A 27,827-nucleotide genomic window follows, 5' to 3' on the forward strand; every position below is an offset into this window, starting at 1 on the left:
AAGTTCGGGCTTGGGATCAGTGTTCTGTGGATTGTATTATTTTCCCTTATAACATGGTTATAAGGGAAAATAATAGCATTCTGAATACAGAATGAAAAGTAAAATAGCACTGGAGGGGTTAAAAAAAATAAAAAATAATTTAACTCACCTTAATCCACTTGATAGCGCAGCCGGCATCTCTTCTGTATTCTTTTCTTTAGGACCTGGCTAAAGGACCTTCGATGACGTCACTCCAGTCATCACATGGTACGTCACATGATCTTTTACCATGGTGAATCACCATGGTAAAAGATCATGTGACGTACCATGTGATGACCGGAGTGACGTCATCCCAGGTCCTTAAACTATAGTTAATGCTCTCCACAGGTCCTATACAGTAAATGAGTCAGACGGAGATGCCGGGCATCGCGAGCAAGTGGATTAAGGTGAGTTAAATGATTTTTTTTTTTTTTTAACCCCTCCAGCCCTATTGTACTATGCATTCTGTATTCAGAATGCTATTATTTTCCCTTATAACCATGTTATAAGGGAAAATAATAAGGTTCGGGTCTCCATCCCGATCGTCTCCTAGCAACCGTGCGTGAAAATCGCACCGCATCCGCACTTGCTTGCGGATGCTTGCGATTTTCACGCAACCCCATTCATTTCTATGGGGCCTGCGTTACGTGAAAAACGCACAAAGAGGAGCATGCTGCGATTTTCACGCAACGCAAAAGTGATGCGTGAAAATCACTGCTCGTGTGCACAGCCCCATAGAAATGAATGGGTCGGTATTCAGTGCGGGTGCAATGCGTTCGCCTCCCGCATCGCATCCGCGCGGAATACTCGCTCGTGTGAAAGGGGCCTTACAAGGCTTAGAAGTTTAGAAGCAAATCTTTAAATTTTTCATAAATCTTCAAAAACCCAATTTTTAGGGACCAGTTCAGGTCTGAAGTCACTTTGTTAGGCTTAGATAATAGAAACCACCCAAAAATGACCCCATTCTATAAACTACACCCCTCAAGGTATTCAAAACTGATTTTACAAACTTTGTTAACCCTTTAGGTGTTCCACAAGAATTAATGGAAAATAGAGATGCAATTTAAAAATGTCACTTTTTTGGCAGATTTTCCATTTTAATAATTTTTTTACAGTTACAAACAAGGGTTAACAGCCAAACCAAACTCAATATTTATGTCCCTGATTCTGTAGTTTACAGAAACACCCCATATGTGGTCATAACCGCTGTACGGGCACACGGCAGGGCGCAGAAGGAAAGGAATGCCATACGGTTTTTGGAAGGCAGGTTTTGCTGGACTGTTTTTTTTTACACCATGTCCCATTTGAAGCCCCCCTGATGCACCCCTAGAGTAGAAACTCCATAAAAATGACCCCATTCTAGAAACTACACCCCTTAAGGTATTCAAAAATGATTTTACAAACATCGTTAACCCTTTTAGGTGTTCCACAAGAATTAATAGAAAATATAGATACAATTTAAAAATTTCACTTTTATGGCAGATTTTCCATTTTAATAATTTTTTTCCAGTTACAAAGCAAGGGTTAACAGCCAAACCAAACTCAATATTTATGTCCCTGAATCTGTAGTTTACAGAAACACCCCATATGTGGTCATAAACTGCTGTACGGGCACACGGCAGGGCGCAGAAGGAAAAGAATGCCATACGGTTTTTGGAAGGCAGATTTTGCCGGACTGTTTTTTTTGACACCATGTCCCATTTGAAGCCCCCCTGATGCACCCCTAGAGTAGAAACTCCATAAAAGTGACCCCATCTAAGAAACTACACCCCTTAAGGTATTCAAAAATGATTTTACAAACATCGTTAACCCTTTAGGTGTTCCACAAGAATTAATGGAAAATATAGATACAATTTCAAAATTTCACTTTTATGGCAGATTTTCTATTTTAATAATTTTTTTCCAGTTACAAAGCAAGGGTTAACAGCCAAACCAAACTCAATATTTATGGCCCTGATTCTGTAGTTTACAGAAACACTCCATATGTGGTCGTAAACCGCTGTACGGGCACATGGCAGGGCGCTGAAGGAAAGGAATGCCATACGGTTTTTGGAAGGCAGGTTTTGCTGGACTGTTTTTTTTTACACCATGTCCCATTTGAAGCCCCCCTGATGCACCCCTAGAGTAGAAACTCCATAAAATTGACCCCATTTAAGAAACTGCACCCCTCAAAGGTATTCAAAACTGATTTTACAAACGTCGTTAACTCTTTAGGTGTTCCACAAGAGTTATTGGCAAAGGGAGATGAAATTTCAGAATTTCAATTTTTGGGCAAATTTTCCATTTTAATCAATTTTCCCCAGTAACAAAGCAAGGGTTAACAGCCAAACAAAACTCAATATTTATGGCCCTGATTCTGTAGTTTACAGAAACACCCCATATGTGGTTGTAAACTGCTGTACGGGCACACGGCAGGGCGCAGAAGTAAAGGAATGCCATACGGTTTTTGGAAGGCAGATTTTGCTGGACTGTTTTTTTTTACACCATGTCCCATTTGAAGCCCCCCTGATGCACCCCTAGAGTAGAAACTCCAAGATGTGACCCCATTTTAGAAACTACGGGACAGGGTGGCAGTATTGTTGGTACTAGTTTAGGGTACATATGATTTTTGATTGCTCTATATTACACTTTTTGTGAGGCAAGGTAACAAGAAATAGCTGTTTTGGCACCGTTTTTATTTTTTGTTATTTACAACATTCATCTGACAGGTTAGATCATGTAATATTTTTATAGACTAGGTTGTCACGGATGCGGCGATACCTAATATGTATACTTTTTTTTTATTTATGTAAGTTTTACACAATGATTTCTTTTTTAAAACAAAAAAAATCATGTTTTAGTGTTTCCATAGTCTGAGAGACATAATTTTTTCAGTTTTTGGGTGATTACCTTGGGTAGGGTATGATTTTTGCGGGATGAGATAACGGTTTTATTGGCACTATTTTGGGGTGCGTGTTACTTTTTGATCGCTTGCTATTACACTTTTTGTGATGTAAGGTGACAAAAAATTGCTTTTTTTACACCGTTTTTTTTTTTTTACGGTATTCACCTGAGGGGTTAGGTCATGTGATATTTTTATAGAGCAAGTTATTACGGACGCTGCGATACCTAATATGTATACTTTCTTTTTGCGGTATTTATGTAAGTTTTACACAATGATTTCTTTTTTAAAACAAAATAAATCATGTTTTAGTGTTTCCATAGTCTGAGAGCCATAATTTTTTCAGTTTTTGGGCGATTACCGTGGGTAGGGTTTGATTTTTGCGGGATGAGATATGACTTTTTGATCGCTTGCGATTACACTTTTTGTGATGTTAGGTGACAAAAAATGGTTTATTTAGCACAGTTTTTATTTTTTACGGTGTTCATCTGAGGGGTTAGGTCATGTGATATTTTTATAGAGCCGGTCGATGCGGACGCGGAGATACCTAATATGTATACTTTTTTTTATTTATGTAAGTTTTACACAATAACAGCTTTTTTAAAACAAAAAAAATGATGTTTTAGTGTCTCCATATTCTGAGCCATAGTTTTTTTTTTTTGGGGGATTGTCTCAGGTAGGGGCTCATTTTTTGCGGGATGAGGTGACGGTTAGATTGGTACTATTTTGGTGGGCAAACGCCTTTTTGATCGCTTGCTGTTGTACTTTTTGTGATGTAAGGTGACAAAAAAATTGTTTATTTAGCAGAGTTTTTATTTTTATTTTTTTACGGTGTTCATCTGACGGGTTAGGTCATGTGATATGTTTATAGAGCCGTCGATACGGATGCGGCGATACCTAATATGTATACTTTTTTTTTCCCTTTAAACTTTTCATTTTTTGGGGGGAAAACTTTATTTTTTCTACTTTTTTTTTTTTTACCCTTTTATTTTTTGTCCCACTTTGGGACTTGAACTTTTGGGGGTCTAATCCTTTACAATGCATTCCAATACTTCTGTATTGTAATGCATTGGCTGTATGAGTAATACTGTGTGTATTACTCATACAGCTTCCGGCCTGTGAGATCCAGGGGGCTGGATCTCACAGGCTCATCACCGGAAGGCAGTGCGATGCCTTCCTTAGGTATCACGCTGCCTTCCATGCCATCGGGTCCCCTCTATAGGAGGGACCCGATGGCACCGCCGATCGCCGCCGCAAAAAGCAGGTCTGAATTGACCTGCGGTTTTCGGTGATCGCCGACATAGGGGGGGTCACGGGACCCCCCCGCGCATTAAGCCAAGGTACCTGCTCAATGATTTGAGCAGGCACCAGGTTCCGATCACCGCCCGCCGGGCGGCGGTGATCGGAAATACACAGGACTTACCCGTACGCCCTGTGTCCTTAAGTACCAGGACATCAGGGCGTACCTGTACGCCCTGTGTCCTGAAGAGGTTAAAAAAAAATAAAGTTTAATTGCAAAAAAGTTGTAAAATGTAAAAAAAAAAAATATATCTATTTGGTATTACTGTTATCGTACTGTCCCAGAAAATAAAGATATTACGTTATTTATACCGAAAAATGAACGCCGTAAAATTTATCACGTAAAAACGTAGTGGCAGTATTGCTGTTTTTCCCATCTCCCTCCCAGAAAGAGTTAATAAAAGTTCATCAGAAAGTTATGTGTAGCCCAAAATGGTGCCACTACAACTTGTCCCGCAAAAAAACCCTCATAAAGCTATATAGACGGAAAAATAAAAAAGTTATAGCTCTTGGAACGCGAAGATGAAAAATGAAGAAAAATGCTTGGTCAGTAAGGCCCAAAACAGGCTGGTCACTAAGGGGTTAATTTCCCTCCCTTCAGCTCTAATATACAGTCCCAGTTAAATAACTACAACTCCCAACATTACTCTGCCTCTCACACAGAGTAATCTACCCCTTCACTTACCTCTCCTCATGTAGCAGACGTCACATCAGCTTCTTCTCACGACTTCTCTTCATTGCTGAGCCGTCCTCTCCTGCACTGGTCACATGATGGTGACATCATCACAGGTCCTTTTCAGCTACTGCATTTAGAACTGATCACATAGACTGTGAGGTCATCACAGGTCCTTCAGCTCTTGCAGGGCATTAGATTCAATTGCATTGCCGTCCTGAGGAGAGCGATACAGTTATATCTAACAGGCAGGAAGGACATTCCGGGCCTGGGACAAACCATCACGGGCCCAGGCCCCGAATGTTCTAACCTAGCATTGCCCCTGGATAGATAGATAGATAGATAGACTCTATGGGGCCTGTAGCATCTGCTATGGTTGCTTTTGATGCAGTTATGCCCCTGATCTAGACCCCTGTGGCCCTTGCCTCTGATGGTAAACATAACCTCGCAGCTCTCAAGGTTTGAGTCAGAGACACAGACACATTTATGTACAAATCTGGATCTATAAGCAACATCTGAGGATCTGCGTGATGGACAACTCAACCAATCCCTTCTTCCTGCTGTCCCCCCTCCCCTGGTGGTGACTTCTTCTCCCGACGGTTGACAAGTTCCGGAAACCTTCACGATGTATCCGTCCACATAACAGGAATGGATTTCATATTCTGAGGATTAGTTTGATGGAACCATCAAGCCGTAGCTCCCAAGTTGCAGACGTTCGATCTCCTCATCTGTGTCGTAATAATAAAGCTTTTCCGGATGGAACAATAATTCAATGTTTCGAGCTAAGTCTAATCTATACAAAATACAAAAAGCCAATTAAAGGGCCGGTGAACAGTTACTGATGTAATCATTGTCATCATCTCATTATACCCGTTCAGGCAAAATAAGAGACGCGATGTTCTGTCCTCGCCGAGCAGTGAAATGTGACGGGGACGACTTCTTGTTGTAGAATAGAGGTTCAATAAGGCAACAATAATAATACATGTAGCCTGCACTCCGGAGTGATGTAATGCTTCATTTCTCCTGTGGTGGCGCTGCAGGGATATTGAGCAGTTCCTGTCAGGATCCTCCACAGATTACAGTTTATTGTTGAAGGGGGAGGGGGTCCCACATCTTATGATCACTGAAGAACCCCTTCCACCAAAGAGGGATTGTCCACAGCGGAGATCTTCTTTAAAAGTACCAGTTATTTAAAAAGCATGCAGTCCAATCTGCAGGCATCATGTTATAGAGCAGGAGGAGCTGAGCAGATTGATATATAGTTTTATGGGAAAAGATTCAGTACAAGGGCTCATGCACACGGCCGTGTCTGTATTGTGGCCCGCAAACAGCAGGTCTGCCATATATACGGACACTGGCCATGTGTGCACCGTTTAGCGGATGAGGAGCCACTGAATGGGTCCACAATCCGGAAGATGTGGAGTGGAGGCACGGAGCGGAAGGCTACGGAAGCACTATGAAGCGCTTCCATGGCATTTCTGTCCGTGACTCCGCACTGCAAATAAAATAGAACATGCTCTATTTTTTTGTGGTGCGAACAGATCGCGACCCATTCAAGTTGAATGGGTCCGCATCCGTCAGCACCAGCCACACAGACGGTGCACGGCACGGGCGGCACACGTTCATGTGCATGAGCCCTAACGTAATTTATTCCATTAACTCATTGAGAGTCCAGTGGGTGGTCCTACTGCCCGTTGGACTCCTAAGACCTGCTTCACATTTGCGGTAAATAGATCTGGCACGCGTTTCCAGCCAGCAACGGCCTATCGGATCCATCCCTGCCGGACGCAGCCGGCATTCCGTCCGGCCCCATTCACTGGCGGAGATCCAGCCACAACCGGCAAATATGCCGACGAACGGCCGGACAAATATCACTGTGTGCAGCGGTATTGGTCTGGCCGATCCTTGGCACGTTGGCCGGGTTGCAGCCGTCTCTCCACCGGTTCCTGTTGTAGTGAAACAAGTCTAAGTCCAGAATCAGCAGATATGTAAATATATAAAATTCCAGTTATACTGAACCTTTTCCCACAAAACTATATAAATCGATCTGCTCAGCTCCTCCTGCTCTATAACAAGCTGCACTGCACCTTTAACGGCAACCTGTCCCCATGAGAATACAAAGTAATCTGCAGGCAACATGTTGTGGAGCAGGAGGAGCTGAGCAGATTGATATATAGTTTTATTGGAAAATATTCAGTATAACTTGTATTTCATTCATTTAAATTCATGCTAAGTCCTGGAGGCGGTCCTATCGGTGATTGACAGCTATCTGTGTATGCACAATCATAGAGGGAAGTCTGTCAATCACTAATAGGACCGCCTCCTGGACTTCAAAGCCCAGAATGAGCAGGAATTTAAATCAATAAATTACAAGATTTGCTGAATATTTTCCCATAAAATGATACATTAATCTGCTCAGCTCCTCCTGCTCTATGACGTACTGCCTTCAGCTCAGACACCACGTTCAATGTGACAGGTTTCCTTTAAATGCTGACATTTTTTTTCTGCCTGCTGCTGCCACTAGGGGGAGCTCTCAATCAGTGCAAAGAAAAATTGTGGTTCCACTTTAAAACAGAGACCAGATATACATCTTTTTAGACAGAGCATTACTGGGGAGTGATCCTGAGCCCTTACATCCAACTGTTCACTTTCCTCCTCTCGGGATAGTGCTGCTGCGCACCCAGCCGGTGTCTCCATGGAGGTAATGTGCAATGTTTTCGGGGATAGATTAATCTTCAGTGACAGACGGCCACCATGGTCACCCAATCTCACACCTCCAGATTATGTTCTGTGGGGAGCTATGGAAGGCGCCGGATCCAAAACAACTTATAACGACCTAGACTACTTCAAACATGTAAATGTGACGAAACGCGTGGGCCCGCTTCCGACTCCACCTCTAACAGGTCCACCTAGAGGTTTTGCATTTGTACTGTGATTTATTTTCTCATTTTGTGTACTGCGCTCATGCTGCCTTCCTATAAATGACTGGCTTGCAAGCCCTAATGCATGACTCCCAGAAGGGACTCCGGCGCCGCGCACATTGCGTCCTGTTCCAATTCCACTTTTTAAAGCCAGGTTGCTTGTACAGCAAAGTCATTATTTGGCACAAGTAGAATGTAGCGTTCACATCTATAATGAGAGAGTTCAGGCGTAAACAGGTAAGAGTCAAAATTACGCGGCGCTCATTACCGGTTGGTCCTGTCAACGCCACGCTGAGCCTCTCCTGCAGGTGAAGCAATTAACCCATTGTTAATAAATCTGTCCCAGCGTCTCCTAAAAGCTTTGTAATATTGAACCTGAGCAAATAGCAGACCTTTCCATGTCAATTAATATTCTACTGAGGGCGAGGTAAACAGGGGGAGTAAGAGTTCCGGGTCCTTTCTCCTGTCACTTTACAGAGTATCCATCGTGACAATGTTTTTCCCCGAGAAACGAGCTGCATGTAGGGTTTGGAGCATTTTTCTAATAAACTTGAAAAGGCTCTGTTGCCTCTTGTCGCCACTAGGGGGCAATTCTCCTGAGAATCCTATTTAAGTCGTGAAAGCCATTATAGCAATAAAGAGATCTGCCCCCTAGTGGTGACAATTAATAGAACATCAGAGCCTTATCTCATATATTAAGAAAAATTAAGTATTCCAGCACAAAAAAAAGAGCTTTCCCTAGGCTGCACATGCTGTAAAAATATATATATATTCCCCTACCCCATCCTCAACCGCTGTAGTTCCACCTCCATTCCTCCTCTATCGGCACGGCAGGAAATTGCTGAGATTGCTAATCACTAGCTGAGACGAATCATCATGTCAAGATGGGAGCGAGAAATGGAGCGCAGCAGGGACCTCGGGACTGTCCGGGGCGGGAGGGATGGGCGAAGGGAGTATAATTTCTGTTATTTTTATTTTATTTACACTTGCAATCTGGGAGTATTTTTTTTTTTTTTACACTTGCATTTGGACAACCTGCCACCACCATTAGGGGAGCATAGGAGTTTACTGCATACAGATTTATTATTGAGTTCAATGCACTGGTAGTATGCAGTACGCTCTTATGTTCCCCCTAGTGGTGACTGCATGGCAGTGACAAACCACTGACCTCTATGGAGGGAGCATTTTTGAGGACAGTGTTTCTTGAGTTTGCATTGCCATCATTTGCACCAAATCTATCAAACGACAGTTTTTAATAAATGTGGTGCATCTTAAGACATAACACTTTTGTCTAGAACTGTTACTCAAGTTTTTGTATGTCACCAAGAACTATTGAAGTCAGATTCTGCTTCTTTTTTGTTTTGCAACTTTTGAAAAAGTTGCAGTTGCTAAAGCAAAGGTGCACCAAATTAGCCTAGTTAACTGTGCCCACTTCCCCACCCATTTTTTTTTAAGTGCAGAGAGTGGCGTAAAATCAGAAAAAGTTGCAAAAATGTTGAAAATGTTAAAATTTTCAACTTTATTCCCACAGAAATTTGGTAGAATAGGAATTACTCAGCAAAGAGTTTTGTACTTAACAACAGTGATGGCCGGTTCGCATTGTTCGCCCGCGAACATATGCGAGCTGCCATCTTTTTTCACAAGTCCGGCGAGGCACAGGTAAGCCCTGTGCGCGAGCTGGTCTGAAAACAAGTTCGGTCAGCGGGAGCAGGCAGTTCCGAGAACAGCCATCGGGGGCCTTCATCGGGCTGTTCTCGGAACTGCCTGCTCCCGGTGACCGCATTTGTTTTCAGACCGGCTCCCGGCACAGGCACAGGTAAGGGCTTACCTGTGCCTCGCCGGACTTGTGAAAAAAGATGGCAGCCATCACTGCTTAACAATATGGTGCTCAAGGGAAGACATTGGGGCCCACTTGCAATTTATAATTTCTACCTGTGCAGCCCCTATGTACCTGACATGGTTAGCTAATCTTGGCGATTTCATCTTATTTTGTGTCATGATGATGTCATTGTCTATGAATACATAGTGATCTACTAATGACATCATCACATGCAAATGAAGAAACCCCTGGAAATCCTCCAAGTGGTTGTGCTGCCGTCTGGCTGAGCCATTGTGAAGAAATCACGGCGGGCTCGTAACCTGATTCTCCTTGTCTTCCAGGAAGCGTCAATATCCAGGCAAATCGCTGGATGAATACTCATTATTTCACATGCAGGTGCCGGTCCATAAAACTCTTCTCAGTTATCAGAGCTCATTAACATCTCCCTAACGAACCGTCATGTAAATGACTGGATCAAAGATGAGGAAGTCACCATGGCACACACAGGGACTCCGGATTTAAAGGGGAAATGCCAACATAAAGTGTCGAGTGCCGTATAGTCACCACATTTTATTGACCTCCTTGCTGACTGATTCCACTCAACAGGAACTTAAAGGAGTATCAGAAACTACAATTATCAACCACTAAATTTTGCGCAAGGTCTCAAATGTTTCTGATAATTGACAGACATTGCCATGAGCAAACACTGACAGTCAGCCCATGCACTTACACTGCACATACGGTCATGTTGTCAGTGGGAAAAAGATGGATACCATACAAGGCTGGCAGGTGACAGTCATCACATATACATTCACACTGATAGTTGACAGTGATTCATACTTTTATATTGACTATGGCCACAAGATATAAAAGTGCTTATACCGTAGTAGGATGCTGGCAGATGACAATGACGCGTGTACACTGTATATACAGGATATGTATATAGCATGGCACTGACAAATGACAATAACAATATGTAGGATAGTGGACAAGATATATGCCTATAGAATGACAGGTGACAATAATTCAATAATGATATATGCGTATATACTGACAGTAAAAGCTGATATTAGATAGATGAGACAGATGAGCAGTATGATATATGTCCGTAGCATGACTCTGAAAAATGACAATGACAATATGTAAGATAGTTGACAAGATGTATGCTTGTAGCATGACAGGTGACAATGATTCAATAATAAAAATATGCGTATATACTGACACCGATAGCTGATATTACATAGATGAGACAAATGAATAGAATGATACATGTCCATAGCATGAATCTGAGAGCTGACAATAGTGATATAAGCTACAACACTGTTAGTTGACAATTATGATATATGCATATACTGTATACTGACACTGAAAGCTATTACATAGGTGAGACGGATTAGTATAATTCTATGGCATGACTTTGACAGTTGACAATAATGCAATTTAATATATGCATCTATAATGACTGATAGCTATCACTTATATGAGACCGTTTAGTAAATGGTTATAGTATGACTCTGATAGTTGACGATTCGGATATAAGCTACTAAACTGATACTTGACAATAATCAACTGACATATCCATATATACTGACACGGACAGCTGATACAACATAGATGAGACGGTTGAATAAAATGATCTATGTCCATAGCATAACTCTGACGTTTGACAATAGTAATATAAACTATAATACTGATAGACATAGGCACATAAAATCAATCTGCTCTCTTTCAGATTTCCTTATCAACTCTTGCTAAAGTATTATTATTATAAGAAAGTCAAGGCACAAACAAATGCAGCAAAAGCTGTATTTGTCATTTCTCTCTTTAGGGCTGCAGATGGCATAGAAGGTTTACCTGCAAAACAACAGATAACACCTTAAAATATATCACCATGACTTGTGCCAAATCACAAACTCGACTCTGCCACATCCGACAAACTCATTTCTGTGTCAAATAAGAAGAGTAGAAAATAAGTGACAAGTAGCATAGGGTATACTGTACCTTACCAGTGCAGCAGCAGTGTTGTGTCAGTGGGAAGCACTTGCAGGCTCTTCTAGCTTTGTGTGCAGTTGCAGATCCTGATGTGGGTATGTGAGGTATCACACCCCCTACAAGAGCCAGCCCAGCTCCCACACATACACAGGGGAGGGTAGAGGGGTTGACATATGCTGAGGACTGCAAAGCTGAATCACAGAGATGCTCATTGATGGGTGAAGAGAGCGGGCAGAGATGCCATCGGGACACCAGGGACAACTGCATCCATCAGGATCTCTCATTCATCAGGAGGCCACATGGGAGCATGCAAGTACAAATCTTATCAAAGTAATTACCAGCCGCTGCAATGTGGCAATCACACACCGTGGAGGAGATAAAGCATGTCATAGGATGTGTATAGGCACCCTGTAAATGGCCCTATGTTATATATGAGATAACGCTTTCCTTAAATCCTGTATACAAGGAGTATGTAGTGGAAAGCAAACCAGACGGCAATGTACAGCACTACTTACCTTAGCAATTCTGTGAGTAGACTGCATATGACCCCTTCAGCACACCCAAAACCAATACAGATCCTAGACTCTGGCACAAACCCCCAAAATAAATTCAGACTCCAGACCAGACCCCTAATTGTATTCAGACCCCAAACTTGCTTATATGGACTTAGTTGTGAATGCTGTAGTTTATTAATATTGTAATCCATAGGGCAAAAAATATACATAGGGCAGAATATACAGCCCATGAAAGAGCACAAGAGACAGCAAAAAAAAGAACACAGGATATATCACAAAGATGCAGACTAAGGGGCAGGAGCAGCACAGGAAGCAATAGAAGGAGCAGCCAAGGAAACAGCATAAAGAGCAGCCCAGGAACAATACAAGGAGCAACAAAGGAAGCAATACAAGAAGCGGCACAAGAAACAACAGTAGAAGCAGCACAGGAAGCAACACAATGAGCAGCACATGAAACAACACAAGGAGCAGGAAAAGAAGAAACACAAGAAGCAGCACAAGAAACAGCACAATGAACAGAATAGGAAACAGCACAGAAACAACACAAGTAGCAGCACAGGAAGCAATACAATAAGCAGTGAGGGAAACAGCTTAAGGAGCAGTGCAGGAAACAATAAAAGGAGCAGCACAGGAAACAACACAAGGAGCAGCAAAGGAAGCAATACAAGGAGCAGCACAGGAAGCAGTACAATGAGCAGTGAGGGAAACAGCATAAGGAGCAGTGCAGGAAACAGTAAAAGGAGCAGCACAGGAAACAACACAAGGAGCAGCACAGGAAACAACACATGGAGCAGCAAAGGAAGCAATACAAGGAGCAAAAGAAACAGCATAAGGAGCTGCAAAGGAAGCAGTACAAGGAGCAGTCCAGTAAACGGCCCAAGTAGCAGCAGAGAAACAACACAATGAGCAGAACAGGAAACAGCACAGAAAGCAACAAAAGGAGCAGCCCAGGAAGCAACACAATGAGCAAAACAGGAAAAAGTTTAAGGAGCAGTACAGAAAGAAACACAAGGAGCGCCAAAGATCCCAGCATAAGGAGCAGCACAGAAAATAGTACAAGAAGGCAGAGCAGTACAGGAAGTAACACAAGGAGCACCAAAGAACCCAGCATAAGGAGCAGCACAGAAAACAGTAAAAGGAGCAACCCAGGAAACAACACAAGGAGCAGCAGAGAAACAACACAATGAGCAGAACAGGAAACAGCACAGGAAGCAACACAAGGAGCAGCAAAGGAAACAGCATAAGGAGCAGCACAGAAAACAGTGTAAGAAGCAGCACAGAAAACAGTACAAGGAGCAGCCCAGGAAACTGCACATGGAGCAGCACGGGAAACAACACAAGGAGCGACATAGGAAAAGGTACAAGAACCGGCACAGGAAAAAACACAAGATGCAGCATAGGAAACAAGACAAGGAGCAGAACATGAAAAGCAAAGGAAACACAAGGAGCAGCAAATGAACCAATGCAAGGAGCAGCACAGGGACAGCAAAGGAAAAAGCAAAATGAGTAGCAGGGGAGCAGCACAGGAAACAATACAAGTAGCAGCACAAGAAATAATGCAAGGAACAGCAAAGGAAACCCCACAAGGAGCTGCATAGGGACAGCACAAGGAGTAGCAAAGAAGACAACATAAGGAGCAGCATAGGAAAAAACAGGGAACAGTATAGGAAACCACAAGGAGCAGTACAGAAAACAATTCAAGGATCAGCACATGGAGCAGCATGGGAAACAGCACAAAGAGCAGCACAGGGCAAAGAACAAGGAACGGATCAAGGAGCAGCACAGGGAACAGAACAAGTAGCAGCATAGGAAACAGATCATGGAGCAGCACAGAGAACATATCATGGAGCAGCAAAGGGAACAGATCATGGAGCAGCACAGGGAACAGATTATGGAGCAGCACAGGGAACAGAATAAGGAGCAGCACAGGGAACAGAATAAGGAGCAGCACAGGGAACAGAATAAGAAGCAGCACAGGGAACAAAACAAGAAGCAGTACAGGGAACAGAACAAGGAGCGGTACACGGAACAGAACAAGGAGCGGTACACGGAACAGAACAAGGAGCGGGACACGGAACAGAACAAGGAGCGGGACACGGAACAGAACAAGGAGCAGTACAGGAAAGTACAGAGGAAACAACAGAAGAAGTAGTCCAAGAAGCAGTACAGGACACAGCATACAGATCAGTGCTTGTTGTCATTATTGCTCATTTATAGCTAAATCTATAAAATCAACATCCTCAGTAGACAATGCATCCTGCCCCCATAATGACCCAGTAATGAAGTGGGAGATCCTTCTCTACGTAAAGTCCACTTCAGGCCTGAGCGCCATCATCGCTGGAGTATTATAAGAATCGATAGCTATTCATTAAAGAGGCTGCAATGCTAGTAATTGAATGCACTTATTTCAGCTCTCTCAAAAGAATGGATTACACTGTAGGTAGGGAACAGAAGCTTCGGTCCCTCTAATATTTTTATCTCCGAATAAATGATGGATCATTGAAGAGTCTGGAAGATTCTGAGGTACTGTATCTATTGGAGCAATTGGTTCCTGGGTTCTATCCCCATTCCAGAGCTGCTCTCTTGGAGTTCATTTTACTTTTCGCAGTGACTTAAAGGAAAAAAAGGAGTCTACATGATCTGTCTTGGATACCACCACCGAATTCTAGAATGGAGAGTGTAATATTGATTAATGCAACCCTTTGGGCACACATCAGAAATTTATGTTACTGGTTATTTGAAAGCATTTTCAAACCAGAGGTCCATTTATATCAGTCCTCCTCCTTCACAAGTGGTGGCATGGCTGTAGCCCAAAAAGTGATTGTTTCACATCCTTCAACTGAAAAGTAGTTGATCCTGCTGAAGTGGGACCAGCCAAAGCCTCCTACCATTCCCAGTGGCTACAGAAATGGAGGAGCTCTCCTCATGGAAAACTAGGACACACTGAAAGCTGGAGTATGTGGTTCACCTTCCGATGGAATTTCTACATTTTACTAACTGATCTTCCAGATAATAAACTTTATTTTATAAGATGTGTCTTCTTTCCCTATCTGATTTTTACCTCATGAACATGTATAGCATTTATCTGGTTTATTTTTACTTCCCATTCCCCACCCCTACTGTATTTTTCGCCCCATAAGACACACTTATTTTCCCCCAAAAGTGGCAGTGCGTCTTATGGGGCGAATGCTGCCATTTTAACATCGCTAACACTGATACATCACCGGCTGCGATGCTGCACAGTGCAGCGATGTATCAGCGAGGAGGGAGGAGGGGCTAGAGTCCGGCAACTCGCGGCGGGGCCCCGCCGCTCACAGCAGTATTTATATCTAAACAGCAATCCTTAACCTCTTAATAAGTTTAACTAAAGTAGTTGCGCTCTCCCATGTATCACTACTTACTAACATAGCAGGCAGAGCGGCCGGCAACGTAACGTCACTTGCTTTGAAATACCATAATAAAGGAGATCGTTGGAGATGCTGCTGTAACACATATATAACAGTGCCATCCACAGATCCCCTCCCCATAACAGTGCCATCCACAGATCCCCCTCCCCATAACAGTGCCATCCACAGATCCCCTCCCCATAACAGTGCCATCCACAGATCCCCCTCCCCATAACAGTGCCATCCACAAATCCCCCTCCCCATAACAATGCCATCCACAGATCCCCCATAACAGTGCCATCCACAGATCCCCCCATAACAGTGCCATCCACAGATCCCCCACATGACAGTGCGTCATCCTCAGATCCTCCCATAATAGTGTCATGCACAGACTACCATTATTTCAAAACCCACCAAAAGCACACCATTTGATTAAAAATTATATTTTTTCTCATATTCTTCCTCAAAAACCTAGGTGCGTCTTATGGGCAGGTGCGTCTTATAGGGCGAAAAATATGGTAGTTTTATTTATACCATCAGTTTTGTATACATTATGTTTTGGTCTTTATAATTAGGACTTGTTGTACCCAGTATTTGATGTACGCTTAGATGCACTCTACTGTTCACATTCATGGTTATGCTTAATCTTTAATAAAAAAAAATAAAAAAGAGTATTAAAAGGATTCTATGAAATTCATTCCTTCGTTCCTCCTTCCATTCCCACCCTTCTTCTGTTTTATCATTTTCCAGTCCCTCCCTCTCTCCCTACCTTGCTTTCTCGTCTCACTTCCCTCTGCCCTTCCTTTTTTCCCTCCATCCCACCCTTTATCTGCCCCTTGGTCCTTTCCTTTGCAAGCTTCCTTCCTTTATTCTTTTTCTTCCTAGATTCCCTCCTCCCTTCCTTCCTCTCCCTTCCTTCTACCCTTATTTCCCTCTCTCCCTTTCTTCTTCCATTCCTTTTTTTGTCTGTTACTTCCCTCTCTCTGCTTCTTCCCTCCCTTCATCTTTCTCATTCCTTTCTTTCTTTCTTCCTTTGTTCCTTCTTTCCCTCCATTCCTTCCTTGTTTCCTTCCTTCACTCCCTCCTTACCTTCCTTTCTTTCTTCATTCCTTGATTCCTTCCTTCTCTCCTTCCCTCCCTTTTGTCCTTCTTGTTTCCTTCATTCTTTCCTTCCCTCCCTCTTTCCTTTCTTCCTTTTGTCCTTCCCTGTTTCCTTCCCTCCTTCCTTGTTTCCTTCCCTCCCTCCTTCCTTTTTTATTTCCTTCCGTTTGTCCTTTCTTCTCTCCTTCCCTCCGTCTTTCCTTTCTTCCTTCCTTTTGTCCTTCTTGTTTCCTTCCTTCTCTCATTCCCTCCCTATTTACTTTCTTCCTTCTGTCCTTCCTTGTTTCCTTCCCTCCCTCCTTTCTTCCTTGTTTCCTTCCTTCTCTCCTCCCTTTCTTCTTTCCTTCTCTCCTTCCCTCCCTCCTCCCATTCTTCTTTCCTTCTCTCCTTCCTTCCTTTTGTCCTTCCTTGTTTCCTTCCCTCCCTCCTTCCTTTTGTCCTTCATCGTTTCCTTCCTTCTCTCCTTCCCTTCCTCTTTCCTTTCTTTTTTTTGTCCTTTCTTTTCTCCCTCCCCTTCCTTCCTTGTTTCCTTCCCTCTCTCCTTCGCTCCCTGGAGGTGGTGCTATACATTCAGCTTCCTGTCTCCATTTAGCAAATAACATAATAAAGCTCCTTTCCATCTGATACTGAACGTCCTAATCATGTAAATGGGAGCATTAAGCAGCCTGCACATCATTGCTCTTACCAACTTTGAGAGGTGCAGAATAACAGTTAACAGCCGGTATAAATATTCAATATTTATCATGTTCTCTTACCTGGAACATTACGTACGGAGCAGCATTATACAAAACATTGGTTGTTGCTGGACCTTAATGGTGATGAAATAATAATAATTTGCTCTGAGCTGCATCAGTCCTGGAGCCAGGCCGTATATGCCCATTCATTCTGGCAAAATGACATCATTATACTGTATGCGCACTACAGTTGTGATATGTACATGGTAGATACACATCTATCGAGGTTCAGATTGCACACTTGTGTGGAGCTTTAAGTTTTGAGCTCAGTAGGTGTTGCCTGTGAAGCTGCAGCTTCTCGCCATCCGTCGCCTCATGCTTAAGCCTCATAAGACCGAGTCTCACTAGATTTTGTGGCTTATTTGGCTCAGTCTCTTAGGCCTTGTTCACATCTGCACTGCATGCTCTTTTAGTACCTCTGTTGAAGACTTTATCACATTAAATGGGAAAAAAGCATAGCATGCATCTCATTTTTCAGTGCATTCCCAAAATAGGAGGCAGCATTATTATCGAAAATATATTTTTGTACACAGGAGCAGTATTATAGTAGTTATATTCTTGTACATAGGAGGCAGTATTATAGTAGTTATATTCTTGTACATAGGAGCAGTATTATAGTAGTTATATTCTTATACATAGGAGCAGTATTATAGTAGTTATATTCTTGTACATAGGAGCAGTATTATAGTAGTTATATTCTTGTATATAGGAGCAGTATTATAGTAGTTATATTCTTGTACATAGGAGGCAGTATTATAGTAGTTATATTCTTGTACACAGGAGCAGTATTATAGTAGTCATTTATTCTTGTACATAGGAGCAGTATTATAGTAGTTATATTCTTGTACATAGGAGCAGTATTATAGTAGTTATATTCTTGTACATAGGAGCAGTATTATAGTAGTTATATTCTTGTACATAGGAGCAGTATTATAGTAGTTATATTCTTGTATATAGGAGCAGTATTATAGTAGTTATATTCTTGTACATAGGAGGCAGTATTATAGTAGTTATATTCTTGTACACAGGAGCAGTATTATAGTAGTCATTTATTCTTGTACATAGGAGCAGTATTATAGTAGTTATCTTCTTGTACATAGGAGGCAGTATTATAGTAGTTATATTCTTGTACATAGGAGGCAGTATTATAGTTGTTATATTGTTGTACATAGGAGCAGTATTATAGTAGTTATATTCTTGTACATAGGAGGCAGTATTTGTCACGGATGAAGTTGCAGATAGCTGGAATGTATAAATAAACGACTGGCTTGATTCCAAACTAAGGAGCATATAGGCGAGCCCTTTAAACCCTAAGAGCTCTCCCTGACTGCTATGCACATGCAAGGGTCTCAATGGTACACGATTGCATGCCCACGTACCTAAGACTGTGTGACACCTGAAAACCCTATAATAGTGAGGGGACACGACCACCGGCTCCCTGCACTTAATACGGACGGAGTCAGGGTCACCTAGAATCAAGCCAGCAAGGAAACACAATAAAGGAAAAGACTTATCTGAGCAAACAGCAGCAGCAGCCTCCAGCAGTGAACACTTCATCCAGGAAGTAGTATAAACCGCAAAGTGAGGCAGTATGGGAGGGAATATAAAGGAAGACGATTAGTCTAAATAAGTGACACCTTGCAGAAGGAAAGGAGATGACAAAGTTAAACCAAAACAAAGAACGTCATACAAGAGGTAGAGAAGAACGTCTGCCAGACCTTCTCACAGAACTGGCAGTGACAGTATTATAGTAGTTATATTCTTGTACATAGGAAGCAGTATTATATATAGCAGAAAGCCTATTTAGATCTCAGTCGTGAGGACGCCCAGGACTATGAGAAACTTAAAGGTGAGGTCTTGGCTCGGATGGGGGTAAACACGTATGTGCGCGCACAAAGGGTGTACCAGTGGGCTTTTTCAGAGACCCGGCTAGCCAGGTCTCAGGCATATGACTTGCTGCACCTGGTGAAGAATTCCCTCACAAATGATTGAGCCGGTGGTAATGGACCGTTTTGTGCGCACGCTGCCAAAGGCCATACAGCGCTGGGTGGGCCAAGGAGACCCAGGCAACCTTGATCAGTTGGTTAACCTGGTCGAGTGGTATATGGCGACCCAGGACTTGATGCAGGACTCTGCTCAGTTGAGAGAGACATGCCAGCCCACCTCCCAGCCTAGGGAGCCTGGAGCAAGGGCACGGCCTTCTTTGGGGGGGGGGGGACGCTACCAAAACTCCTGTGAGGCGAGACCCGGGGACCCGCGAGGCCACTGTGATTCGGTGCTGGCGCTGTCAAGGCCCGGGACATGTTGCGGCTAGCTGCCCTATGACTTCTGAACCCATGGACTGTGGGTTCGCTCGCCGGTCCTCGTTCTATGCATGGCCTGTGTGTATTGCTGACCCCCTGATGCTGGGGTACCACTACAGATATAGAGTGTAATCCCGATAGGTTTCCCCTAGAGGTGTTGGCTGGTGAGACGGTAGAGACCCCATCCATCCCGGACCTGGAGGTGTCCTGAGAAACGTTTGGACAGCCCAGCTCCAGGATCCTACATTGATGCGGGCGAAAGATAGGGTAACCGTAATCAATGGTGTGGCTCAGCACCCAGGAACAGAATCTGTGTTTCCCCACCTGGCTTTTAACCAAGACCTATTGTACAGGGTGGACAAGGTGCAAAAAGAGGTAATAGAGCAGCTGGTGGTACCCCAGCCTTTCCGCTGGATGGTGTTAGACTTGGCCCACACGCATGTACTGGGAGGTCATCTGGGGGTTAAAAAGACCCAAGAGCCAATATTGCAGCGTTTTTTTTGGCCCGGGATATATGAGGAGGTTAGGAGGTTCTGTCCGTCCTGTCCAGTGTGTCAGATAACCTGCCCCCAGCCCCATTACCGTAGTCCATTGGTACCTATGCCAATCATAGAGGTACCGTTTGAAAGGATAGCCATGGATTTGGTAGGCCCTATAAATAAGTCAGCCAGAGGTCACCAGCATATCTTGGTGGTCTTAGATTACGCTACCAGATATCCTGAGGCAATTCCACTGTGCCATACATCGGGCTAAGCTTATAGCCAAAGAATTACTAGGCATGTTCTCTCGAGTAGGGATACCTAAGGAGATCTTGACAGACCAGGGGACTCCCTTCATGTCTAAGGTCATGAAGGAACTCTGCCGGTTGTTAAGTGTTAAACACTTACACACGTCTGTTTACCATCCCCAAACAGACGGACTTGTGGAAAGGTTTAACAAAACTTTAAAGACCATGCTCAAGAGAGCCGTGTCCAAAGATGGGAAGGACTGTTATATTTTGCTTCCGTATGTATTATTCGCTGTACGAGAAGTGCCCCAGGCCTCCACTGGGTTCTCACCCTTTGAATTATTGTATGGCAGACATCCACGGGGGTTGCTTGACGTAGCTAAAGAAGCATGGGAGCAACAGCCCACCCCACACAAGAGTGTTATCGAACACAGAGAAAATGCAAGAAAGAATAAGGACAGTTCTGCCGATTGTCCGGGAGCATATGGAGGTGGCACAACTGGCCCAGAGCCGGGTATACAACTGGGCTGCCCAGGTAAGGACTTTTAACCCTGGTGACCGGGTACTGGTACTTGTGCCCAAGGTCGACAGTAAATTCCTTGTTAGGTGGCAGGCACCCTATGAAGTGATGGAGAAAGTAGGACCAGTGAACTACAAGGTATACCAGCCGGATCAGCGAAAGCCAGAGCAGGTATACCATGTTAACTTACTAAAGCCCTGGAGAGATAGGGAGAGTATGTTTGGGGACCACCCACTCTCTGTCTTGACTGCGGGGAAGGCTCTGGTGCCACCAGTGATCCCGGAGAAAGCCTCCTCTGCGGTGAAGATAGCCGATGGCCTGTCTACTAAACAGGTTCAGGAGGTCAGAGAGTTTGTGAGTCGGTATAGGGATGTATTCTCTGAACTTCCTGGATGCACCCCCATAGTCCGCCATGACATTGTCACCGAGCCCCAGGTCAAAGTTCGCTTAAAGCCATATCAGGTGCCCGAGGCTCGCTGACAAACCATCTCTGAGGAAGTGAAGTCGATGTTGCGACTAGGGGTCATTGAAGAGTCTCGAAGTGAGTGGGCTAGTCCAATAGTCCTTATACCAAAACCAGACAGAACGTTACGATTCTGTAACGACTTCCGAAAGCTCAATGAAGTATCAAAGTTACCTACCCCATGCCTCGGGTCGATGAATTGATAGAATGGTTAGGGCAAGCACGATACTTTTCGGTCTTGGACCTCACAAAAGGGTACTGGCAGGTGCCCTTAACGGAGGCTGCAAAGGAGAAAACTGCCTTTGTCACCGCTGAAGGGCTGTTTCAGTATAAGGTGTTGTCCTTTGGCTTACATGGCGCTCCGGCCACCTTCCAACGGTTAATGGATATCATCCTCCGGCCCCATCGTCAGTATGCTTCGGCCTATCTCGATGATATTGTAGTGTTTAGCACGGACTGGGAGAGTCACTTACCCAAGTTGCAGGCGGTGGTAGACTCTCTTCGGAAAGCGGGGTTGACCACCAACCTGAAGAAATGTACAATAGGGTTGGAAGAAGCTCGGTACCTGGGGCATGTAATTGGACGGGGAGTCATTAAACCTCAGGTAAATAAGAAAGAAGCCATACAGAACTGGCCCAGACCCCTTACGACAAGGCAGGTAAAAGCTTTTTTTAGGGTTAGTGGGATATTACCGGAGGTTTATTCCCAATTTTGCCACGTTGTCTTCACCATTAAAGGGAACCTGTCACCGGGATTTTGTGTATAGAGTTGAGGACATGGGTTCCTAGATGGCCGCTAGCACATCCGCAATACCCAGTCCCCATAGCTCTGTGTGCTTTTATTGTGTAAAAAAAATGATTTGATAGATATGCAAATTAACCTGAGATGAGTCAGAGCTTAAAAATATGACTCTTTTTTGGTCACACAAGTAAGATATGACTCTTATGTTAATTTGCATATGTATCAAATCGGTTTTTTTTACACAATAAAAGCACAGAGAGCTATGGGGACTGGGTATTGCGGATGTGCTAGCGGCCATCTAGCAGCCCATGTCCTCAGCTCTATAACCAAAATCCAGGTGACAGGTTCCCTTTAACGGACCTCCTGAAAGGACGGAAGTCTGTAATGGTCCGCTGGATTGTTCAGACAGAGGAGGCCTTCAGGTCACTGAAGTCGGTGTTGTGTGGGACCACGGTCCTAGTTACACCCAACTTCAATAAAGAGTTTATTGTACAGACAGACGCCTCTGAAGTAGGTCTAGGTACTGTACTGTCTCAGGAGGTTAACGGGGGAGGAGCATCCAGTTCGTTTCCTGAGCCGCAAACTAACGCCAGCCGAATCTAGGTATAGTGTAGTGGAGAGGGAGTGTCTCGCCATCAAATGGGCACTTGAATCGCTACGCTATTATCTGCTGGGGAGGACGTTCCGCCTGGTGACCGATCACTCACCTCTCACGTTGATGAGTAAGGCGAAGGTGAGGAATGCTCGGGTCACCAGATGGTTCCTCTCCATTCAAAATTTAAAGTTTACAGTGGAACACAGGTCGGGGACGCTGCAGGAGAATGCGGACGCCCTGTCCAGAGTCCACTGTATGGCATGTGTTCACCCCCACAGGTTTGAACAAAGGGGGGGGGGGGTATGTAAGGCGGTGACAGGAGTCATCTATGAGGGGAGATATGCGTCACCCAGAATCTTTCAGGAAGCCTTCTAAAGCGGCTTGCTTACCAGGAATGTGCCACCAAGGTGCCCGGCCTTGGTGGAGTAAAAGCCCTAGCCTAGGTGTCCACTAAGTTAGCTGGTGGACACAAAAAATAGATAGTGTAGCTGGTTCAGCTAGTTCAGGGTGGGCTTATACTGGGAACAGGCAATGTGTTGGGTGGGTGCCTGTTCCCCAGGTTCCAGTCCGGGACTTGAGGCATGCTCATGTCCAGGGATCCTATTTAATCCTGCTGCTGGATCTTAGGTATGTCTCAGTCTGGAGGGAAGGCAGACAGTGTGAAGTAACACTGTCAGAGCGTGCTACAACTGTTTGACCCGGCTGCGATCCTGGCTGTACTGGCTGTACTTTTGATGAAAAAGCCAAAATAAAGAGGACTTTTGTTGAATGTTTTGGTGTCCCTGCCTCTGTACACTGGTCAAGTGAGTACGGTTCCCCACAATAGGAACACTATTATAGTAGTTATATTCTTGTACATAGGAGGCAGTATTATAGTAGTTATATTCTTCTACATAGGAGCAGTATTATAGTAGTTATATTCTTCTACATAGGAGCAGTATTATAGTAGTTATATTCTTCTACATAGGAGCAGTATTATAGTAGTTATATTCTTAACCAAATCTCTTTTTATTGGTTATGTCACAAAAAATAACAAGTAGAATGATACATGATACATTTTTCAGCATAAAGAATACATTATGAAAAACTTAATGTATGAAGGATCATAATAATCATATAAAACAGTATGCATAGCAAAATGTCAAGCGAAGGTATCATCTCTAACCAGGCAAATAGTTAGCATCATAATCAACAAAAGAGAGACTAAGCAACATTACAATATTGTTGAATAGAAGTTATATTCTTGTACATAGGAGGCAGTATTATAGTAGTTACAGTGGGATGCGAAAGTTTGGGCAACCTTGTTAATCGTCATGATTTTCCTGTATAAATCGTTGGTTGTTACGATAAAAAATGTCAGTTAAATATATCATATAGGAGACACACACAGTGATATTTGAGAAGTGAAATGAAGTTTATTGGATTTACAGAAAGTGTGCTATAATTGTTTAAACAAAATTCGTCAGGTGCATAAATTTGGGCACTGTTGTCATTTTATTGATTCCAAAACCTTTAGAACTAATTATTGGAACTCAAATTGGCTTGGTAAGCTCAGTGACCCCTGACCTACATACACAGGTGAATCCAATTATGAGAAAGAGTATTTAAGGGGGTCAATTGTAAGTTTCCTTCCTCTTTAAATTTTCTCTGAAGAGTATCAACATGGGGGTCTCAAAACAACTCTCAAATGACCTGATGACAAAGATTGTTCACCATCATGGTTTAGGGGAAGGATACAGAAAGCTGTCTCAGAGATTTCAGCCGTCTGTTTCCACAGTTAGGAACATATTGAGGAAATGGAAGACCACGGGATCAGTTCAAGTTAAGGCTCGAAGTGGCAGACCAAGAAAAATCTCGGATAGACAGAAGCGACGAATAGTGAGAACAGTCAGAGTCAACCCACAGACCAGCACCAAAGACCTACAACATCATCTTGCTGCAGATGGAGTCACTGTGCATCGTTCAACCATTCGGCGCACTTTACACAAGGAGATGCTGTATGCGAGAGTGATGCAGAGGAAGCCTTTTCTTCGCTCACAGCACAAAAAGTGCCGCTTGAGGTGGGCTAAAGCACATTTGGACAAGCCAGCTTCATTTTGGAATAAGGTGCTGTGGACTGATGAAACTAAAATTGAGTTATTTGGCCATAACAAGGGGCGTTATACATGGAGGAAAAAGAACACAGCATTCCAAGAAAAACACCTGCTACCTACAGTAAAATATGATGGTGGTTCCATCATGCTGTGGGGCTGTGTGGCCAGTGCAGGGACTGGGAATCTTGTCAAAGTTGAGGGATGCATGGATTCCACTCAGTATCAGCAGATTCTGGAGACCAATGTCCAGGAATCAGTGACAAAGCTGAAGCTGCGCCGGGGCTGGATCTTTCAACAAGACAACGACCCTAAACACTGCTCAAAATCCACTTAGGCATTTATGCAGAGGAACAAGTACAACGTTCTGGAATGGCCATCTCAGTCCCCAGACCTGAATATAATTGAAAATCTGTGGTGTGACTTAAAGAGAGCTGTCCATGCTCGGAAGCCATCAAACCTGAATGAACTAAAGATGTTTTGTAAAGAGGAATGGTCCAAAATACCTTCAACCAGAATCCAGACTCTCATTGGAACCTACAGGAAGCATTTAGAGGATGTCATTTCTGCAAAAGGAGGATCTACTAAATATTGATTTCATTTCTTTTTTGTGTTGCCCAAATTTATGCACCTGCCTAATTTTGTTTAAACAATTATAGCACACTTTCTGTAAATCCAATAAACTTCATTTCACTTCTCAAATATCACTGTGTGTGTCTCCTATATGATATATTTAACTGACATTTTTTATCGTAACAACCAACGATTTATACAGGAAAATCATGACGATTAACAAGGTTGCCCAAACTTTCGCATCCCACTGTATATTCTTGTACATAGGAGGCAGTATTATAGTAGTTATATTCTTGTACATAGGAGCAGTATTATAGTAGTTATATTCTTGTACATAGGAGCAGTATTATAGTAGTTATATTCTTGTACATAGGAGGCAGTATTATAGTAGTTATATTCTTGTACATAGGAGGCAGTATTATAGTAGTTATATTCTTGTATATAGGGGGCAGTATTATAGTAGTTATATTCTTGTACATAGGAGCAGTATTATAGTAGTTCTATTCTTGTACCTAGGAGCAGTATTATAGTAGTTCTATTCTTGTACATAGGAGCAGTATTATAGTAGTTATATTCTTGTACATAGGAGGCAGTATTATAGTAGTTATATTCTTGTACATAGAAGCAGTATTATAGTAGTTATATTCTTGTACATAGGAGCAGTATTATAGTACTTATATTCTTGTACATAGGAGCAGTATTATAGTAGTTATATTCCTGTACATAGGAGCAGTATTATAGTAGTTATATTCTTGTACATAGGAGCAGTATTATAGCAGTTATATTCTTTCCCACAAGGGAGCAGTCATTTCTAGAATTTTCCTTGGTCACATTCTAATATAAGTTTTTTTCTTATTTACGGATAATGATAATAAAAGAGTAAGCCTGAATTTTCTATTCCTCTGAGAGCTGGAGAACAATGGTTATTAATGCACACGGTGGGGGATTATCCGGACTTCTTCTCCAGAATTTGCCCATCCTCCGCCTCTCATGTTGCACCCTGGGTATTCTGACAAATACTCTTTTTCATATGATGTTTCCTCTGCTTGTTACCAAAAATTTACAAACATAACAATTTCCTGCCAAATATGAAAACTTCTAAATATTGAGTCCCGCTGCTCCAGAACCGGATATGGGATTTGGCTGGAATGGAATTCAGTTATTCCAGTAACTTTGTGTAAAAGAACAATAAATATAAATATAAAAATATGAAACTATGATGACCGACAATAACAATCAATGGACTTTCACTATTGTTATGAAACATGAACTTGATTTTTGCAAAAGACCACTGAACCTCATGCATTTTTAGAGGCTAATGACATCACAGAGCATTCTGGGCTGGTTGTGATGTCACAAAACAATCCTTGTGGATGAGGATGTCATGGAACGCTCTTGGTTGACAATGATGTCACACAATGAAGTCACAGAACATTCTTGGTTCACAATTTTGTCAGCAGACATTCAGTGGAAAGTATGTCACAGATAATTCTGGGTTGATAATGATGTCACAGAACATCAAGTAGATAATGATGTCACAGAACGCCCTGAATAGATAATGATGTCACAGAACGCCCTGAATAGATAATGATGTCACAGAACACCCTGAATAGATAATGATGTCACAGAACGCCCTGAATAGATAATGATGTCACAGAACACCCTGAATAGATAATGATGTCATAAAGCATTCTGGGTTGATAATGATGTCACAGAACATCCTAAGTAAACAATGATGTCTTAAAGGATTCTGTGAGGCTCGAATTGATTGAGAAGTCTGATCAGGGGTCTGAATTAATTTAGGGGGTCTGGTCTGGGGCTTCAAATTATTTAAAGATCTAAATGTATTTGGGGGTCTTGTCCGAGGTAGGTATTTAAGTCTCAGGTCTGGGGTCTGATGTCTATTGCTAGTACTTTTTGGGAGAACCACTAAAACTTATGGGAAGTAAAGGGGCACTTACCAAAACTCTGACTTCTGCTGTGGCTGGCATTGGTGGTCTCGTTTTGGCCACTTACAAAGATGTGAACATTCTGCCCCTGGAGCAGTCTGTCTTTCTGTCTGCTGTGTATATGATATCTATGGGCACAGGAAGGCTCAGACTGTCCCTGCTTATAGCATAGGTTCCACCTTCTGCACACTCCACAGTCATTCTTAATTTGATTTATTTAGCAATAAGTAATGTGCTACCCCCTAGAGGCCATCAGTATAATACACTAAATATTTTAAATTGACCCCGCTGGAGACATTTTTAGGAGTCAGTATTTTGCAGTCATATTGTATAGGGAGTCACTTAAGAATGCAGGATACGTTTCTTGTGTCCGCTGGGATTTTTTCTAGTTTTCTGACAAGAATCATTCTGCAGCTGCAAACAGTCAGCAAGTTTATCATGTTTAATGCAGAGTTACACGTCCATCTTATGTAGCATCTCACACGAAGGAGTGGACAAAAACCTTCTCTTTAGATTCATTTTAATGG

At 42.9% G+C, this 27,827-nt stretch overlaps 1 protein-coding gene across 7 annotated transcripts in view; it reads right to left on the reverse strand.

Annotated features, from left to right (window-relative positions):
- LEPR (leptin receptor) overlaps positions 1 to 27,390 on the reverse strand; it is a 79,735-nt gene extending 52,345 nt beyond the window's left edge. For 3 of the 7 annotated variants that reach the window (XM_040407797.1, XM_040407803.1, XM_040407804.1), the window contains exon 1: positions 11,466 to 11,530. In XM_040407797.1, coding sequence (XP_040263731.1) covers positions 11,466 to 11,504 — 39 coding nt within the window. In that variant the 5' untranslated portion in view covers positions 11,505 to 11,530. Of the gene's footprint in view, positions 1 to 11,465; positions 11,531 to 11,612; positions 11,687 to 12,118; positions 12,189 to 27,312 lie in introns of those variants that run through there. The other 4 variants (XM_040407798.1, XM_040407800.1, XM_040407802.1 and 1 more) reach the window with 4 other exon arrangements.
- Positions 27,391 to 27,827: the final 437 nt, after the last annotated feature.

Source organism: Bufo bufo, chromosome 9 (assembly GCF_905171765.1).
Source record: "Bufo bufo chromosome 9, aBufBuf1.1, whole genome shotgun sequence".
Classification (NCBI taxonomy): domain Eukaryota; kingdom Metazoa; phylum Chordata; class Amphibia; order Anura; family Bufonidae; genus Bufo; species Bufo bufo.